General features: G+C 40.2%; 1 protein-coding gene across 1 annotated transcript in view; it reads right to left on the minus strand.

The window, feature by feature from the left end:
* Positions 1-20,697, minus strand: part of UNC5D (unc-5 netrin receptor D) — a 228,518-nt gene that overhangs the window by 24,275 nt on the left and 183,546 nt on the right. Inside the window, exons 13-15 of the mRNA XM_015565272.1 lie at positions 16,237-16,405; positions 13,944-14,171; positions 6,585-6,734 (exon numbers count right to left, since the gene is read on the minus strand). Of these exons, the coding sequence (XP_015420758.1) occupies positions 6,585-6,734; positions 13,944-14,171; positions 16,237-16,405 (547 nt within the window). The remainder of the gene's footprint in view (positions 1-6,584; positions 6,735-13,943; positions 14,172-16,236; positions 16,406-20,697) is intronic.

Below are 20,697 nucleotides of genomic sequence, written 5' to 3' on the forward strand. Positions count from 1 at the left end.
TACCATAAACGCATGCTGAATTGTGTAGACAGAATACAACACTGTTAACGTATCCAGCATAAAAATTATACCTACTGCAAAATCACATACATACATGCACATCCCAGAGAGAGAAAAAAACACAGTGGGCTGCCCCACAGCAGTCTAGTTTGCCAACTCTTCATTCAGTTCATCCATCCCACAATTCTGTGTATGGTGACAGCTAATGAGCAGACACTTACTAGATAAACAATAAGAAATTAGGTTTGGTCCCCACTCTTAAGAGATTATAGACAGTTGAGAGGCAAAAACAATTGTTACTATATGAGGAGGGGGATTATAAAATCTATAGGTCATCCTTTACCCCATTACCACATAGAGCCTGGCACCGAGTGGAGTGTGCTCAGGCATGTGACTTTATGATAATGTGAAGTAGAGGTCAGTCGATATTCTGAGGTCAGAATATAAGAAACTGATGTACTTTCATCTACTAAAAAGTCTCTCATGCCTACTTATACTGGGCAGGGTCCTTGGCAATGATCATGTATGTCCAGCCTCTATTACTGTTCATCCTCAATTTTCCCTCTTTCTCTGCTCTCACTAATTTGCACTTTTAGGTGTTGTCATAAATGTAGTTTTCTGTAATACTAACATTGAAAGGTGGTCTGGAAGTTAGATATTCTGAAGGTTGACTGGTAGTGAAGCCAGCATGTGTTATAAGACCAGGGGCCATGATTAAAATCCCTTTGAGGAACTATGAGTTATCTAGTTATTCCTGAGCTCTACTGTACACACTTGTTTGTTTCCTAATTTTCACTGTAATAGTCTCACAGATCCTGATTTTGGATACTTCTTGGGGGGCGGGCAAGAAGGGTGTACTTTAAATAGTTACAAAAATGAAGAGAGGAGAGTCAGCTTCAAGGAGTATGAGAGAAATACTCAAGGATGAACCTCACATCCCAGCAAGAAATAGAAGGGCTTTGTGTTTTGGTTTTATTTATTTGCTCTTGATCTTGAATCAAGGAAAAGGCAGTGGACCTTTGTCTCAGGAAGTAGAAACAAAGGTTCAGAGAAGGTCTATGCGCGTGACACTGTGTGGTGGTGGTGGTTGTTGTTTTGTGTGTGTGTGTGTGTGGGGGGGGGTGTTTCATTGACTTCAATCTTGTGCAAGATGTGGGCTTTTGGGATGCAACACCATCTTTCCCATCCTCAGTTCTCCCCTGCATGGCAGGGACTGGAAGCCTGGAAACTACATTTCACAGAACCCTAGCCAGCATGGGGTTCACATTTCCATTCTGCCAATGAGAGGCACTTGTGCTAGAGTGGGCAGTAGAGGAGGAGCTGAAGCTACCACTGCCCCTCTAACATCAGCAAAAGCCAGAAGGCGTCAGCTGTTAGCACACGTGAGGTTTTCAGGGGCTTCTGAACGTTCCCCTGAGAACCATGTGGTTTAGTGCTATTTTCCTGAAATTCCTGAATTTGCTGGCTTCCTAATATCATCAGTGGCTTTCTCTGACTCTACTAGGCTTTCTAAAGGTTCTGTAAGCTCAAACTCACTCAGTTAAATTTCTCATTGTTTGAAACAGCTTGAGTGGTTGTGTTTTCTTAACCAAAATAATTCTCTAATTCTCTAAATAAAGTTCAGTAGATCTGAAGAAGTTCTATTAAAAACTGATATAAGTTGGACAACGCTGAAAGGTGCCACGAGTGGGTTCCACGAGTGTCCTCTTCTAGGGGAAATGCTGGGAGAAGCACGAAGCTAATGGTCACAAAGGGAGCTCTTGGCTAGGCCACAACTTGCTTATACCACCAGCAGGCCAGCACAGGTCCATTTAATGGCACCTCTTTCTCACTTTCTTCCTCTACAGAGGTTTTTACTTATGATCTCACCTTGGTAGCCATGGCAGCAGAGGGCACTTCTGATTGGTGCACCTCCCAGTAACCTTTAGGGGAAGTAACTTTCCCTAAAATGATAAAAAATGACTTTGAACTGCATAAAATCCTATCCCAGTTAAAACAATATGTTTGCAAGTTCTGCCATTTCCTCTTGTTATCCATTCCAACTTTTTATTCTTCTCTTTCTGAGCCTTCATCTGTTTTGTAAAACACAGGTAATCCTTATTTCACATTTCAGCCTCCAACACTTCCCTCTCTGCCTCTTTCAAGGTCCCAACTGCTCTTATATGCCCAATTGCCATCTCTCCGTGGAGGACTCCAATAGTGACCTCCCTGGTATTAATTTCACTATCATCCATCACTGGCATTATACGGCTAATCATTACAAATCTTTGTATTTAGCCTTCACTTTGCCAACTCTACCTTTTGAAAACTGATTATCACCATATCACTCTCACTGGCATTCTACAATTTTCCTATTTCCATTAATGATCCCCATTTCTCACCTGATAGCTAACTGTAGTAACCTACTTCACCATCTTCCTGCCTTTAGTCTCCACTATACAGAGCTAGTGAGGGGATGAATGCTTTACTGATAAGGACAACAGAAAGCAGTTGAGTGGTATTCCTCAGGAAATAGGATTGTGGTCTTTCTTTTACCTCTAATCATGAGTGGGGGCCCTGATGTGACCAGATCACTTTCCATTACAAAATTCCTCTGCTGGGACAGGGGTTGGGGGTGGGGGGTGGGGCAGAATGGCCCCCTGATGCCTACCATGTAAACCCAGTCCCCTGCCTGGCCCTCAAGGGCTTCCCTCATCTGTTGCCCTATTCTTAATAGCCCTCCAATGAGCTCTCTTTTTCAAACCACTAAATGTTTATAGAGTTACTTTGCACCATCCCCTTCAATTAAAGGAACTATAACATAGGGCTCTGTGCTTAAGAGGCAGTTTTTCTTAACTAAGGTGGTTTTGACTAAGCTAGCTAAGGAAGTTTTTGTTTCTAAAACTTTTTAGTCATTACAGTATAATATAAGCTCTTGGATTGCAGGGCCAGATAGAGCTGAATTCAAGGTCCAGCTCTTAAACAAACGTACATTTTTTTTGTAGTGGATGTGAATCCTTGGTAAAGCTACCCCACCCCCCAGTATTACTGCTAAATTTCTTACATTTCTCTTGAAAATACTGGAAGAAAGGTAGGAGAGTAATGCCCACTTCAGAAATGATCTTTCCTTGCAGAAAGATATGAGAATCAGCACACACACAAATCCTTTCTTCTTTCCATTCCACTGCACACAATCAAAACATTCAAAAAATCTGATTTCAAGACAGTATCAAAAGAATAAGTTTTATTGTTGACTTGAGTAGCAGCTGCCAATAGCACTCAACAAAACATTTAAAAAAAAGAATTAGAAGCACTGTGATTAGTGTGTTTTCAGGGCAATCATCTTTGCTTGCATTTATTAAAAAAACAACAACAAAAAACAAAAACCACCAAGATGCTCACTGAGCTGAGAGGCATTATGGGGAAAGTAATATGGGAGGACAAAGTGTAGCAAAGTTATGAGTGTTTAAAGAATTCCGGAAATGTTTTCATTTTGATTCCCATTATAATTAGGTTGCTGGCAGATGGAGAGAATGTAAATCATATCCTAGCAGGAGACAGACACTGGGTTCTCCAAGATACATAGCCTGCTGAAAAGACAGCTGCTTTTTTCCTGGGGAGGTGACAGCCTGACTTTGTGTGTTGTAGGATTTAAAAAATAAATTAATATTTTATTGTGTACTGTTCATTACAGCTTCTCCACTCCACAGGCAGCAAGGAATAAATGAAACCATGATTAAGTGGCAGTCAGGTCCCAGGGACCTATTGAGAGCAGAGCTATTTACCTCGTAGGGGAGGGTTTTTAATCTGTGGAGGACACAATAGCAGAACCCTAATTGTAGCAGAGACTTAAAAAGCCTGAGATGATGATTTTGGGAGGACTAGCACTGGGGGCCTCATTTTTTCTTGGAATCAAAGTTGATGGATGCTACTGCAACCAGACTTAAGAATTCATATAGCCTTTTCTGTCTTCTCACATATACCTGGCTTCATAAGCAATAGGGCTGTAGCATAGAGCTACATAAAATCTCATAAAATGTAAACCTATAAAACCACAACCAACAGGATTTAAAAATCTATATATAGGATTTCATCCCATAGCTCTGGACCCAACCTTGAACTCATAGCATCCAGAAAACGTATCTCATGTGGCTGCTTGGTATCTGATAGAGGAAATATCCCAGGTACTAGATAACCTCCCAGGCTTGGTACCTTCCTGGGACATTCCACCCTTCCCAGAAGCAAATGGGAATGTTTCTTAGGAGAGTAGGCCTTGGGTACCAATTGGAATTTGTTGATTCCCACATTCCTGACTTGGAAGTTAGACAAAGGGAGAGAGGAATAAGAAGAAAAGGACACCAGAGGTCTTCTATGTATAAGGTTGAATGGTGACAGGGAGATTTCCAGTTGCAGAAGAGACCCATGAAATGTGTCAGGAATAGTCCTGAGATTTTCTATCCCACTGTAGCTCTGTTAGTTCCTGTCCACCAAGTCCTAATGCAAAGCCATTCTGTATTCTCCACACCCAGTATGTCAGTACACATGAGGTTCAAGTAGGCGAACACAAACCCTCCCCAAAGTGCTTCCATCCGATGCCTGGGAGCAAGCACAGCATGGCCATTAAGACAAGCACAATCTGTAGTCACACAGCTGGGAAATTTCCATGGTGACAAGGGCAAGAACATTGGTGGTAGGGATGATAGAGAAGAGGAATGAAGCAGAAAGCCATTTGTGGATAAGAAAAATGAAATGGAAATGAAAACTCAGTGGCAGGCCTCCTGGTACAGGGAAAAGTAAATTGTTTCTCAGCCTTCCAAGACTCTCTAGAATTATGCTCAATTACAGAAGGCAGATTTATACATGTTCACAACCTCTATGCAATCCAGCCCATTCCAACACTAAAGCGTGTTGGGTTTCCTGTAAGCCAATGCCCTTTGGCTTTGCCTGGCCCTGTTGCATCCTCTGAGGTAGGCAGGCACTTAACTCCCCAAACCCTTCTCTACCCAAGGTTCTCGTAGATATCCCTGGTGTTGGAATTATTGTTTCAATGCTGCTGAAAGGTTATGTTTCTTTGACCTGGATTTTTATCTCAAAGCGTTAAACTTAATAGTTACTTCGGACTGAGTCACTTGCATTAGATCCAGTGAAGTGACATCCTTAAACCTATAAAGATTAATACAGAGGAATTTACATGAATGCTAGTGCTTGTTTTAATAATATCCTACTGTTCAATTTGGACCTGTACTGCTTTCTGGGAAACAGACACATAGGTCTAGGACATCCTAAACAAAATCTCCATCCATAGAAAACATCCTTCCATACGCAAAGATGCTGAATGTGCCCCCTAAAATCATTCAGGGCTGCGAGAGATGCTATTGTTCCTTTGAATGCACTAAAACTGTGCATAGAGAGGCAATTCCCAAGGTAACAAAAAGTCTGAAAAGCAAATAGGAATGTACGGCCCTGTCTAATTTGAAAATTCTGTATTTTAGAAATTGAAAGGGTTGGCAGTTCAACTTTTTTCTAACTCTTATGATGCAGTGAAGGTTTTTCTCTTTGTGATTTGGTTTGTTCCCATTCTGACAAGCTGGTATGCCTTGTGCACGATTTTTTTTTAACTTAATGAATGCTACAAGGATGAAAAGGTTAAAAAAAAACACAACCACAAAGGGCTGTGCAGGTGATGTTGATGGACAGAATGAAGAAGTTTGAAAGCCTCCTGTGACTCCAGATCAATATGAGTCCACCAGAAGCCTTTCCAGAGTTAAGGAAGTGTCCCGTCACTTGAAGCACAGGGACTCTGACTTCAGAAACTATGGTAGACCAGCTGGCTGCACATGATGACAAACCTTACTGGGAATTTCCATAGAATTCAGTGGCACAGTCACATGTTAAGAGATCTTTTTATGCTAAGCAATTACTCCCATTCCCTCAAAGTTATCCAAGGAGACTCTAAGCCATTTTGCAATTTTTTAAAAAAAATTATAGAGTTATGTGAACAATAATATATATAAAAGTATCTTTACATACTTATGAAAGGATTCTAAGGAGCATTACCCTTTCTTTGCCTCTCAATTTATAATTTCTTCTTCACATCTTGCCCAATTCATTTGGCAGCAAGCAATTAATATTTTCATGATGTAAACCTCTTGTCCCCACCTGGTCAGCCATAGCTCTCTACAAGTCAAAATCACCCTGAAGAGGTTTCTCACTGACATCCAGTTCATTAGTTGCTGAACATAATTAAAACAATATATTATGATGAACTGATTTTTAATAAAAACAAACCGACAAACAAAGCTTGCTCTAAGTTATTAAATTACCACCTTCCACTTATGTCAAGCAACCATTTGAACATGAGAGAGGAGACATGTGACATTACCTGAGTTTAAGCTGTCTTTCTCCCACAGTTAGAAACCTGCAAATTTATGCCAATGTGTTCAATTCCCTGTGTGTAGCCCAAACGGTTACATTTCTCTGACAGTTCTGAGATTATAGCCATACTTTTAAAGGAGGAGGAAAGTCAAGAGCACCCTCTTCAGGGTTTGTGAAACGCTTGCTGGTTAAAGCAAAGCTATTCCGTTAGAAAGCCATTTGGCCAGTACCTGGCAAGCAGTGAATGGTTTAATTCTCCAGAGGAATGGGGGGATATCAAGGACAGAGATCTGAAGACTAAAGGTATTCCCTTTGAAATGCAGCAACTTTGGTTCTTCCAGTAGCTGTCCACCTTGATGCCTTTCATCTGACACCACTTCCTGTAGGACAGGGAGAGAGAAGAGGCACAACAATGAAGTATTCAGTTGTCTCTGCATTTCCTTCCATAGATGTGTATGCTCACTACCAAGTATCGCCCAGAAACAGACAAACAGCATGATGGTTGCGGTCCTCCTTTACCCTCTGTACCCTTGTGAGGTCAAGACTAAGGATTAAAAGCTGCTAATAGCATTTGGGCAGAAAGAAACAGTTGTTCGTTAATGTTGCTTAGGCTTTTGAACACTCTGCATTTCTTTAGAAGACCTCCACTGCACTAAGCAAATTTTAACTCTGTTGAATTTCCACAATTGTATGAATTTCATTCTGATATGACTATAATCCATATGTCAGGTTAGGTACAGAAACATCCCATCATATTTCACAATAAAGGTAGAAACAGGCCCCTCCTCTTTGGTTCACTTGTTGGTCACTAACATAGGTATTATCCACATTTATTCGCTGTCTCAAAAAAGATGTTACAGAGTGCACATGTCATGTTTATTTGTGCCAATGTTCATAAAAGTTATGCCGAAGTAAACAGTCAGTTTTAGCTCAGAAAAAAAAAATCAAAATTCTGAGATAAGTATGCCTGCATCTTTCACTGAGAAGTTGTTATAAATACATTTCATGCAAACACAATGCATATACATCCTATTGAGTAAACCATTTAATTGGTTCCAAATTTGTGTTGTTCAGAAACAATGGAAAGGTGATATAGTAAGTGAAATAATAGCTATGATTTCTGTAAAATTTTAAACCACCATGGGCTGAGGCTTTTCCTGTTACTAGAGATAAGAGACCTCCCTAAACCTATTTTTAAAAAACCACCATTAATTTAGTTATAATTTTCTTGCAAAACTAAGATAAATAGGACAGCTGAAATCCTTAAATTATGTTTTGTAATCGTCCCAGATTCTAAAAAAGATTGTAAGAAGTCAAGCAAATAGGTTTATAAGTACAGTATAAATACATTTTAATTATAAATATAACTTTCAATTATCAGTGAGTAAAAGCTGCTCTGAAGGTGATCTTTATCTCTTGTGTATGTGTAAAATAACATTAATAAAAACGTTTCTGACTAAGAAGCAGCTGCCCATGTGCATATAAATAGGTTGTAAGTATCTTTTGTTAGGGCTAAGTGCTTCAATTCTGATGTCATTTTCTCCAGCTCTTTCATCTTGTTCTGGGAGGGTGTTTTTCTGGGCCCCCTAGGTCTTACTTGAGTTTATTCATAAGCTTCTAATATGGTATTTATTCACTAGGCACCGTGGCATTCAGCACTTGAAAAGTGGCTAGTGACTGAGGAATTGAATATTTCATCTTAATCATGTTAAATGTAAAGTCCCACAGGTGGTTAGTAATTACTGGACCTAACAGTGCTATGCTAAGTGATTCCTTATGTTCTGGATCTAAGACTTGGGTAGAACAACATGGTAGACAGTATCTGATTGGGGCCTCAAACCGTGGGAAGAACATGGCAGGGTGGAGAGAAAGGGAAATTCATTCCTGATGCTGACCTGAAGTCTTTCATAGATGCTGGCTACTGGTTCCTTCTTTTGAGATTAATGAGTGTCCACTGGAGCTATGCTTGAGCTGGACTTTGGGTGCCCAGAAATGAACTCTCTCTGCCACCAAGGAGCTCACAGTCTAGTGAGAGCATCAGAACAGGAGGCTAATATTATCACAGTACATGTGCAATACATGTGAATAGCACAATGCATGTGTGCCTAGAAGTTAAGGCAAGACAAAGGGTGCCTAACCCAGATAGGAGGAGAGGCCAGATAGAGGAAACGCTGTTTGAGCTGAACCTTAAGGTAAAATAGGGCCTAATCATAGGAAAAGGAGGGAGAGAGCCTTCCGGACAGTGGGCAGTGTTTGCACAAATGCGTGGAGGCAAGACTGAGCTGGAGAAGAAGGTGAGGGTGGAAAGTGTGTGGCTAGAGATGATGACCATGTAGGGCAGGGACCAGATCATGAATTCTTGCTTGCTATGCTAAGGGCCTGTATTAACATTGATCAGGGTTTCAGGTGCATAGGAATCTTCTGGGGGCTACATATTCTTCTAAAGAGTTCTAATCTTGTAACCCAAAATGGAAACACAAGATTCTAATCTCATTTCTGTGTGGTTTTAGGCCTCAGTCCCTTACTTGAGTTGATTCATAGCTAAGCAAAATAATTAGCATGATAATACACTGACCTCTTTTTGCAATTCCAGTGCAAGGTTAGAAACAAGTACAAATAAAACATGTGCTTTTTAAAACCATATTTAAGCCGCAGAATTACAAGCATCGACTCTTCAAGGTATATTTGACCAGTTTTTCTACAGTGCACCCCTTTTCTTTAAATCTATCTTGCCTGGATGTACAGAGAAGTAAACCGAGGTCAGCAGATGGAATGATTTCTTTGAGATCATGCATTACTTAGTGGAGAGCTCAGCTATTTTAATATTTCAAATCTATGTAGATTTTTCCCACCAGAAGAGAACTTTCAAGGTTTCAATCAATAAGTACCTATTTACAGGTGAAAACATGCAGATCCTCATCCCCTCTTAAAGCCACATAGTTAATGACCACGTTAAGACTACAATAGGGAACTTGTTCGTTGTCCAGTATTTTTTCTACTAGATTTCCCTATGTTCTGCTTGATTTTTTTAAAGAAAGAAATAATGTGGTCAGACTACTATTAACCCTGTTCCATAAATAATTTTTCATTGGTAAGATATATGTAAAGATGATACAAGTCAGTCTGTATTAGTTCTAGGGTTATATATACTAAGTAGTCCTTGAAATGCAGAGTGGAGAATAGAAAAAGAAAAAAAAGTTATAAAAAAAATGGATACCTACTTATAATTATCACAGAGGAAAACGGTACCTTTTAAAAGTTTCTGCTCTAGGCTCCAAATTTAAATACAACCATTATTTTATGTTTCCTTTTTTTTTTTTAACTTACCATGTATTGAACCGACTGTATACAATTAACAGTGTCTCCTAATCTTGTACAAAATAGTAAGCAATTACAGTAAAAAAGTAATCATTAATTATTAAAATGAAGAAGCCCAATAATAAACTAATCCTTGCATTTATATATTTGTAAAGGCACAACTGGTTTCATAATTAAAGAAATAAACACTGAGTATAAGCTTTAAAACACTCTTCAAATAGAATAAACTGTACTTAACAGTTATGCCCCTAGTTAATTGTATTATTCTCAGGGGCTGGGCCTAGACATCTGGATTTTTAAATGCTTCTCAGCTGGTTCCGAACCCTGGTTGGGTTTGGGAATTGGTGATACAAATAACTCTGCTGAGCTAGCTCCGAGTCACCCATAGGGATGCATCACCCAGGAGCGGGGCCTGATGTTCATGTGTTTTTTCCTATCTGCTTCCTACATAACATGGACCCTCTGTTAAATCTATTGTAAAATTGATATCTGCATTAATTAAACTAGAAAATAGGGCCTGACCAGTTTCTTCATATGTAATATGTCACTAAAGGCTCTGGGTGATGTTTTTCCAGTCTCTGCTTCATCATTTCACATTGGGAGTTGCTAGTCATCCGGTTCTAGGAGTTGTGGCCAAGAAACTTGTGCTCTGTGCCTCACTGAGCTCTTTATGATGATTTAATGAGACAAGCAACAAAATTCAGGTGTGCTTCAGGGATAGGAAAACAGGCAGACCAGATTTACATATTTATGAGACAAAACTGTTTGAACTTAAGCGCACACACACACAGAAAAATTATGTTGCTGTGGTGTTTTCCTTTAAATGCTTTACATGAACAATATTTCCCAAGGTTGCATTATTGATAAATACAAGAACTTCACCTGGAGGAAATCCTTTGAAATTAGATTCTAAATCCACATTAATGCCAAGTAAGTAATGAGTACCAAGAGGTACTGAATGGGAGTGCTGGGAACAGCAGAGAAAAAAAAAAACAAAACAAAACTAGGTTATTTTCTTTTTTTCTTTTTCCTTTCTAAGATAGGGCAAGTGCTTAATTCCTTCCTTTCTCCCTGTCAAGGTTTGTTTGAGCTGTGAAAGAGAAGGGGGGGAGAGGAGGGAGAATACAATAACAAAAACTTAGTTCTTAAAATGTTACTGCTTTGAAAAAAGGTCACCATTCCTCAACCTCTGCTTTGAATTCATCAAAGGGGGTGATGCCAAACACAGAGACATAAAATGTCAGCTCTAATTAGTACAGAAACACAGCAGTGGGAAGGACACCAAGTCATTAGGCCCTCCTCACCCTCTTCTCACCTTCAGGCAGATGGCATTTTTGTTTTTAAGGACCATACCAGAACATATGTAATTTTCATAGAGATGTTTTTAGATGTATTTATCACAAAAGATCTGAAACTAATTGAATTATGTTTTGCCAAAGTGTTTGAGGCATTTGTTTTTGTTATTCAAAACTACTATGATTCAGATAAAATACCCCCAGAGCAAATGAGCAGCAAGAATAGTAGCTCTGCATGCAGGAGGTATAGGGAAGGAAGGTGTGGCTGAAAATGGAGCATGTTTCTGTTTGCTTACTAAAATCCTCTACAGGAATATATTCTTGGTGGGACCATTATCTTGCCAGAGATCCTCACCTAGCTGTAAGAGGACTGGCAAGTGGGGGTCTGGAAACGGTGGGCTTTTAAAGGATTTTATGGGACATAATTTCCCCATGAGATCTGAATGCCAGCAAGAATGAAATCATGCCCCTTAACCAGACTTCTGTATTGGTTAAGAGCACAGGTCTAGTTGGGCATGTATTCTTTACCATTTCTTTTAGATATAAAAAAATGCACCATAATAAATATGGAGACTGTACACCCACACTTGTATCTATTTCCAAATCACAAGAAACATTTCCATTATAGTGGTAACTGAGGCAAATTCCTGGATAGGCAATTTCTGTAGAAATGCTTCACGAAAAACTACACATTAATTTTGATGAAGAAGTCAGGGTTCTATCAGTATTGTAGAAAACGAGTCACCACCATATACAATATTTTCAGCTCACACCCACAAGTCGGGGAATTAATGTGTGAAGTCTTTCAGAGGTTCAACAAGTGAACTGATGCTAAGGCTTTCTTAAAGGGGGACTGTTTTAATGGATTAGTAACTATATAATACTCCCCTCTAATTAAATACCACATATGAGGCCATAAGAAATGTTATTTGGGATATTAAGGTTGTTTGAATGAACCCGTGTAAAAAGGCGTGAACACATGCACTTAGCAAGGTAAGAATCCAGAAAGCAAGATCCTTTTAGAAGCAACACCCAGAGACTAAGGCCAGGGAGTAAAACAGTTGTGTTCAGAAAAGCTAAAGGTTATATTTCAATTGTTCCATGAGTCAGAAAAGTTATTCAACCAAGGCCGATGCTCTCTCAGAACCCCAAGGGCGGAGCATGTCCTTTGCTACTCATGACAGCTGTCACATTCATGCTGCCAGTAACATGTACAACCAAACCCAACTTTAACGTCAGCTTCATTCCACATAACAGGAGCAGGGAAGAATCATTGGAGGTACATAGATTACAAAAAAATGGGGTCAAAGTTATTTCCCCTGAAAAACATTTCTCTAACGCAAAATGAAAGAGTTTGAAGAAACATCTCTAAGTGAAATTAAGGTACTTGGATTCAATTTAGAGGGAGAATAACTTCCTTCCTAGCATTGACTAAGAAGAGTATATTACCCACAGGAGTGGATAGTGGTTGGGAAAGCTGTGTGCAGGGCCTCATTCACATTCTTCTGTGAACAGTTGAGCTGTTGTGGAATCTGGTAGCAATCAACAGAAATAAAAATAGATTATCTGGAAAGTCTATTGGAATAAACTTTACAGGCAAATGTTTAACTTACTGGTATACACAACAGCAGTGAGACCATTATTCAAAGAAAATTCCAAATTGGTTATGAAGGCTGACTTCCAAGGCGGCTGTGACGAACAGATCCTCATAATCGTACCAGGCGGCAGTGGGCTATGCACATGAGCCAGAAGACTGGAACTGCTCCATGGCCCTACCCGCACCCCTCAGCTTACTCAGCCTTTGGAATCTGGCTGAGTTACTATACTAAACATCCAACTTGAGTTATGGCGCATTTTATAATTGTGAAGTGATGGTAACACTCTCAATACATCACTGAATGTCTTACGTAGTTTATCATGGAGAACTCCTTTTCCTAGAGGTGGTGAAAGCGGATGACATGCGTAGAATGCCAATCATAGGATGAGGTGTAACTATTTATGCTGAAGTTCTTTACACTACAAAATGGCACCCCTATGAACAACCTTTTATGTGTAGCCAGCTATTAAGTGTGCCCTTGACCTGCGCTACCTAAGAGATAGGGAAGGTTTGGAAATGCAAGTTGGTACTGTCATCTTTACTGGCTATGTTCAGGATTCAGGTCATTGTATCCCTTGTCCTGGCAAACATGAGTTTTCCAGCTCAGTGTCTTAAACGCTAGTTAGAGGCAGTGCTCTGCATAATGGACTTAATGACCCAGGACTGGACTGGCAGGAATCCGGGATGAGGTGTATCGAGAGAGCTATGCTACTTATGTGTGGGCAAAGCTTACACAGGCACTTCTGCACCATCCTTTTTGCTATTAATAAATCCACACTCTGTGAGTAGCTAATTTAAGATAAATCTTACATGATTAAAAAGTGTCAAAAGTGGAAAGGAACCTTGACCATCTCTGCCCTCGTAGCCCTGATAATTAATAGACTATGATAGGTATGATTAATAATTGTTGTTTTCTAACTACAACCTTCGGTTAATTCAAGCCATTTTCTCCTTGCCCTCTGCACATCAAATTACTCGTGCCTGTAGTTCATCCCATTCTCGACAGGGTAACCGTTTCTCTTTTGCTCCTAAATTTCATCCATCCATGAAGGTTCACAAAGAGGTCTCTACAACCCCTTTCCAGTTCCTCTATTGAACTGGGTCTTTATTTTCTGAATTCCGACTTCACTTCTAGTCAGTCTTACAATTTAGCACACAATGCTTTGATTTAACCCGTCTCTTTTTCTGACTGCCAGGGACCTAAGCGCCTTGTTGGACACACAGTAAACACAGCTCTCGCTTCAAGGTAGGTATCCCCATCAGGCCAGTGGTGTGGGTTCATTTTCCAGACCTTCAGTAATAGAATTCTCTATTGATACTGATCTTTAAGAAACCCCATGCTTTCATGACACCAAAAGAATTATAGAGACAGAGCTGACCTGAAATGCACAAGGGGTATTGTCCACACAGTAGACTCTCAGGTTGTAATCCAGGGAGTTGCAGGACATGCAGCCGAAAACCGCCACCTTGAGTTGCTTCACGGCACAGTCTGTGATTGGTTCTCCAGTGAGGGCATATGTCCCAAAGCTGTCTAGGAGCACATGACATGCAAAGGGGTCCAACAGGCAGTAACAGGATGTGGATTCATCCTCCACTGACATCACCTCCTGTTGGGAAAAGGTGCGTTAAATTCTCGTGGTTTAGAAATAAAAGATGTGATTTGATTTTAACAATTACTTTCCAAGGACATAACTAACCAAACAAACATTTTCAGAATTAAAGCATTTTCATTGCCCTAATTTTCTTCTTCTTTTTTTAATCCTCATCCAAGGATATTTTTCCTTTGCTTTTTTTAGAGATACTGGAAGAGAGAGGGGAAGACAGAGAGAGATATCAATGTGAGAGAAACACACTGATTGGTTGCCTCCTGCACCAGCCCTGACAAGGGGCTGGGCTAGGGAGGAGCCTGCAACCGAGGTATGTGCCCTGACCTGAATCGAACCTGGGACCCTTTGGTCTGAAGGCCAACGCTCTATCCACTGAGCAAAACTGGCTAGGGCTGCCCTAATTTTCTTGATGTTAACTATTCTTCTGTCAAAATAACTGTTTACCTCAGAAACTCAAGGAAAGGTTATATTCAGTATTGGAATTCTACTTAATAAATTATAACAAACATTAGTTTCAAAGTTTTCCTATTTTTGGTTAATTTGTTCAATGCCAAATTTTAAAATATGTCTTAAACATTAACATCAATAAGTAAACATTTATGTTTTTAAAAAGGGTATGTCTGAAAATATCTTTTTGGTTTTTTTTTTCTTTTTAATATATTTTATTGATTTTTTACAGAGAGAAAGGGAGAGGGATAGAGAGTTAGAAACACTGATGAGAGAGAAACATCAATTCAGCTGCCTCCTGCACACTCCCCACTGGGGATGTGCCCGCAACCAAAGTATATGCCCTTGAGCTGAATTGAACCTGGGACCCTTCAGTCCGCAGGCCGACACTCTATCCACTGAGCCAAACCAGTTAGGGCTGAAAATATCTTTTGCTATCCTTAAGGTACTATATATATTTTTCAAATATTTTATCCTCTTTCATTTCACCAAAACCATTCACGAGGAACCATTAAATAAATAGTTTGGATAAGATGTACTAAGAATATATCACTTTCTCTGATAAGAATTTAGGTCCGTGTGTGGCTGGTTTGGTAGAGCATAAATCTAATACCATCTGGATGTAGAAGATTGTGAGGAAGTGCTGAGAAGAGAAACTAAAGAGGAGGAAATCAGGCAAAGCAAAACTTAATAAAAAAAAGACTCAAACCTGGCCCAGTTAGGAAACCCATGGAACTTCATGCCCCAGGAAATTTACCTGTGGCGTATAAGGGCTGAATAAATAGCAGAATGCATTTCCAACAGAGAATATAGACCAGTTTGCAGACAGAGCTGGGCAGAGTAAATGTAATCTATTGCAGTAACTGGCATTTTTCTTCTCATAGGGGAACACGATTTTCCTTTTACTTCTCTTGCTGGAAGTACTTCCTGGGAGGTCCGGTCCCAGGGCTAGCTGGAACAGGTCATTGTGTTCCAAGATAATTCACCTGCTTTCATGCAAACTGACTTCAGAGGGACATAAAAGGAATCCCTATCAGACAGATAAATCAGAGGTTTCACTTACAACAGTAATTCCACTGCAATCTTTCTTTGCTGTGACGGTCTCCCTTGCTGTTACCCTTGTCTCATGTTTCCTCACTGTCTGTTCTAATGCATTCATTAATTCACCAAAATATATTTAGCACCTACTGCATTCCTGATTACTTAAACATAGGTTTATTATAATCCCTCTGATGATAAAACAGATACAGTGATTTTATATAATCCCTATTTATATAATCCCATATAATCCCTATGATGACAAAAACAGATATAGTGGCACAGTTTTATGTCCCGAAGAGAGGTACATAAGGATATATCTCTGTGGGTAATTACAACTGTATTCTAAAACTGAACAAAAATAGCTTGGGATTCTCTCATCTCTTTTCCCTTATCCTGGAAAACCACTAGCCAATACCTTCAGGGTGTTATAAAACACATGTCACCAACCCTCTGAAAAACAAGAAAATGCTCACAAATTTCACAGCTGACTCTTGGTATTAAGAGAGCATAAGGTTAAATCTGTCCTGTAGGTGTAACCCAAATCCTGGTTTTCAAAAAAGGAAAAATAGAGTCTCACCTCCCACGTGCCCTGCTGTGTCCTCTTCTTTAAATGGATATTCCAGTGCTCAGAACTGACGTCTGCACAGTGTGGTATGGTCAATGCAAAGGGTGTGGTGACAATCATGTCTGGGGGACCACAGGTGACTTCAGGACTCAGGATCACCTCGGATCCATCGGATTGGAGGCTTTACCATGGGGAAGGGATGAAAGAGAGAGGCGTGTAAAGGAGGGGGCTCATTTGAATGAGAAGTTAGTTACAGAAGGGGTGAGGGAGGGGAGTCGGGGGTTCTCTTCAGCCCAAGCACAGTCCTTTCCCAGCATTCCTCCTGGACAGCACCACACATGTGGAGGGCTGGGCTGGACCACAGCCATTCATCCGAGCTGCTCAGGCACCCAGACTGGGCTTCAGCCTAGATTTCAAATCTGGGTTCTGACAAACAAAATGACAAATGTTTGTGCAGAAATAAATGGCAGAACAGAAGAAAGCAAAGATGTGTCCAGTGTGTCACACACCAGCTATGGAATCCTTATTCTTGTTGATAACATTGTCAATGACCAAAGCCAAGAACGTTATAGAAATGACTAATCTTAGCATCAGATTCCTTACTTCTAACATATTCTACAAATATTTTTAATGCTAGTAGAGGCTAAAACAAAGTATTATGAAACAAAGCAACACCTGAAACACACCCAGACTGAGTATGTCTCTTCTGGTTTTAAAAACATTTAATTTTTACCAATGCGTAGTGATAGCATAGTAAACAGCCCATTATCACTGTGCATAATCAAATATATATCTTTCAACTCTTTCCTATTTTAGATCTAAATTTAAAATCATTTTATCCGAAGTTGGTGTTTAGATTTTTCTGTATTGTGAATTATTTACGGGAATGCAGAGTCATGAAACAGATAAAAGAAAGTGAAGCTTAATTAAAGGGAGATAATACCAGCTCAGTGAATGCCTCTCTCTTTCATTTTCTGTCTTTTGTTTTTAATCTCTGTCCCCAAACAGGCAGGGACTGTTATAGGACAGTGGTCAATGAGGAGACCCTAGAAGCCTACTCATGCCCCCACCAGATGCTTATGTATTTTTGAACAATATTTACATTTTTTGACACATTTTCCCTTGTAGGAGATATAGTGACACAGTAGAAAGCCAGTAAAGTAATTGAGGACTCTCAGCATTTCTCCTGGACAAAGGTACCTGAGAGCTGGGCTTGGGCTTACTCAGGCTTTCTCTTACCCAACCCAGAAAGGACATTTAAATATATCACCCCTGGTCAAAACAGCAACCTCTTGAGCAAGATAAAGATGAAAATCAGTACTCAAAGATACCACCTTTTCTGTGATCTTGTATAAACAGTTTTTCCATGAGTACATCTAACATGTTATTAGTTTCTGACTCGCTCCGTTCACATCGGTTGTTCTTGCTCAGGTTAGTAATGGTCACACTCTACTTCATTATCTCTAATTTGTTGCTGCAATAAAAGCCAAGGCATATACTTGAGCAGAAACATCTTTCATCTACTGTATCTAAAACAGACCCAAACGTATCACACAGTCTCTCTTCTTCCCCAGGAAGCACCAGAGATGACTTCAAAAAATGCAACCTCCCAGGTAGCCAACCATTGTCCAAAGCTGACAATTCTTTCTATACAAGCAAAGCATAAGGTACCTGAAAATATATCTGCATTTACCTTTAAGCAGGGTAGGCGAGCTATGGGCTGGGTTTAGAGAGTGGTGTATTAGCAATAACAAATGCTCTATAACCATCCTATGAATATACTTGAGGTTTGAAAAAAAAAGGAAAATGCCAATGTGAGCTGCAACCAGCACGGAGTGGCAGCCTGCGTGTGGATGCCTGCCAGGGCCATTAGAGAGGGCTAAGCGCTTTCCCCGTAATTGCCGCCTGCATCCATCACAGACAGGAATAGCAGAGATGCTTATGAGTGACCGATGACAAGCTCTCCTAAAAGAACTACTTAATTGCTTTCAGAGAATCATCCCCCTTGTTGAACATATTGTTCAAACATATGGGAATTTGGGGAATTATTTAATGCCAAATGAACTGAAATCAGCTAATTAGATGAACTCTCACACTCGTGAATAGCGAGGCTCCTTTCTGTAATAACTTAAACAGCATTAGGAGTCACAGCCGGTGCACATCCAGCACAGGCACTGCGTGGATCGGGGGCTTTGCGTTAGGCAGGCATCGTGCATTTCCATACATGGAAAGGGAGTAAATCAAGATTTGTATCTAATCACCCCACTGTGAAACGGTGTCTGGATGTAGGTTTCTCTAGTGAAGGAACAGAATTTAAATCTCTCCATCCCACCCCCCCCGCCATGATTAATAAAAAACTTGCCCTTTTCTGCTACCTTTTATTTGAGGCAATCAGGAAGATTTACAAAATATTAATTAAAGCTCTTCACACACCTGGGGAAGCAGGTGTGAACAGCAGAAGGTCACAGAGAAGTCGATTAAGGCAATGGCAGCAAAACATCCCTACATTTCTACTCGCAGGCTCCTGCTCTCTGTGACCAGATATACTGCCCTCCTCTGTTACCAGTAGGAGATTTCTGGTCCAATTGCTGGCTCCTGTGACATCCAAGGCAAGATGGGGGGAAAGCATACCCTGAGTGTAGTCATGGATACAGACTTAGGGCCTTTGAGGACAGAGGGCTGGGGAGATTTAATTAGGCCTGTGCATAAATGAAGATTCATAAGGAAAGTATGGGTGGCATTTAAGTTTTCTCACATTATATAGTACATGTCAGGAAAGTAGCCATGCTCCTGCTAGAAGAAAAGGTGACAGTTTCTAAAACTGCTGTGAGCTAATAATAACTGTGAAATAATAACAGCAGCAATTTCAAGAGCATAATATGAACCACTTCAGGGCATCACATACCATAGTGTAGATAGAAAAGTCTGGTTGTGTGGACTTTTGCTACTTATCCTTTTCATTGTGTTTTTGTGTTTTCTCTCTCTCTCACACACACACCCTCTCTTTTTCTTATCATCCATCTATCTATCTATCTATCTATCTATCTATCTATCTATCTATCTATCTGCTGTGCATGTTTATGAAAGCTTCTGGATAGGAGGAGATGATCAATAATTTAAGAGTTAGGTCTATGTAACCAGGTGGCTTGCTGAGCAACTATATGGAAATACGGGTGTGAATTTAAATTTCTGCTCACACAGTGCAGCAGAGGGTTATGGGGAGAACTGACAGCTCTGCACTCTGCAACTTTGATGCAGAAAACACAGGGTGGGAGAGGGTGCACAGGAACAGTCTGGTAATCTGGTAAATCAGGTAGACCCATGTTGCTAACCTTGTTTAGTTACCAGGAGGGGAAACCCTTAATAGAAGTGGCTGCAGAAAACATAGGCACTGGGCCAAAAGAACAGTCTTATGTCCTCACTGTGCTCTTCGTGGCATCATCCCTGATACCTCATCCCTCTTCTCACTTTTTCTCTGTTATTAAAACCAGACGTTGTGGCAAAAGGGAAAGCCCATGCCTTTCTGTACCTCACTTTCCTCATGTGTAAAGTAACACCTACTCTAAGATTGCTCTGAGAGTTCAAAGGGGTATAAACAGCACCTAGTATATGTTCATTGGGGGATATTTCTACTTCCCCAACCCCAAATTCCCACCCCTCCTGACTTTTCACTTGTCCTACTTCTATCAGAACTGTTTCTTTGAGGTGGCAAATCTATTCAACAAAATTGTCATTATATCTATACATGCTTGGACAAAATTGTCAGTGCCTTAGAGATGTGCACTATGAGAATTTAAGGCACCTCATGAATGCTTTTTCATCCTTACCTCCCAGTCTGAGCTCACCCCAGCAAGCAGAGGAATGCCACTAAAATGTCAATTTGTTCCCACCTCAAGGAATTCCAGCTGGTCCAGCTGCCCCGGAGTGCTCAGTGGGGCCTGGAAGAGTTTTCCTCCAGATCCACATGGTTGGCTTCCCCAGGCTCTTGAGGTCTTGGCTCAAATGGCACGTGCTAATGAGGAATTCTCTGACTGTGCCTAAGCAACGCAGTGAAAACACTCCCTACACCAAAAGCTGGCCGCTCTTATTCTCCACAACATGTATTGACCTTTAAAGCACTTAACATTAGTTTACTTACTTTTTTTTGCCTTCCACAAACTAGAATGTAAGCTCTATCAGGCCAGAATAATTATTTTTTTCTGTTCTGCTTTGTTCATTGCTGTGTCCCCAATGCTGTTTGTAAACACTAAAACATATTTGCTGAAAAGGACATAGGAGCATGAGGTGGTTCCTAGTAATGAAATCTAGAAAATTGTGAGCAAAGTAAACATGGTACCAAAGGATAATAATCCACTGAATAACATAACATATTAACTACATGCCCCTGACTGAGTGAATGAGAAGGAAAAGTCTTCCATACAATAGGAAGCCAGCTAATACATGTAGAAAATCATTATTTGGCGACCAACAATA

The sequence above is a fragment of the Myotis davidii genome, unplaced genomic scaffold (genome assembly GCF_000327345.1).
Source record: "Myotis davidii unplaced genomic scaffold, ASM32734v1 scaffold93, whole genome shotgun sequence".
Classification (NCBI taxonomy): domain Eukaryota; kingdom Metazoa; phylum Chordata; class Mammalia; order Chiroptera; family Vespertilionidae; genus Myotis; species Myotis davidii.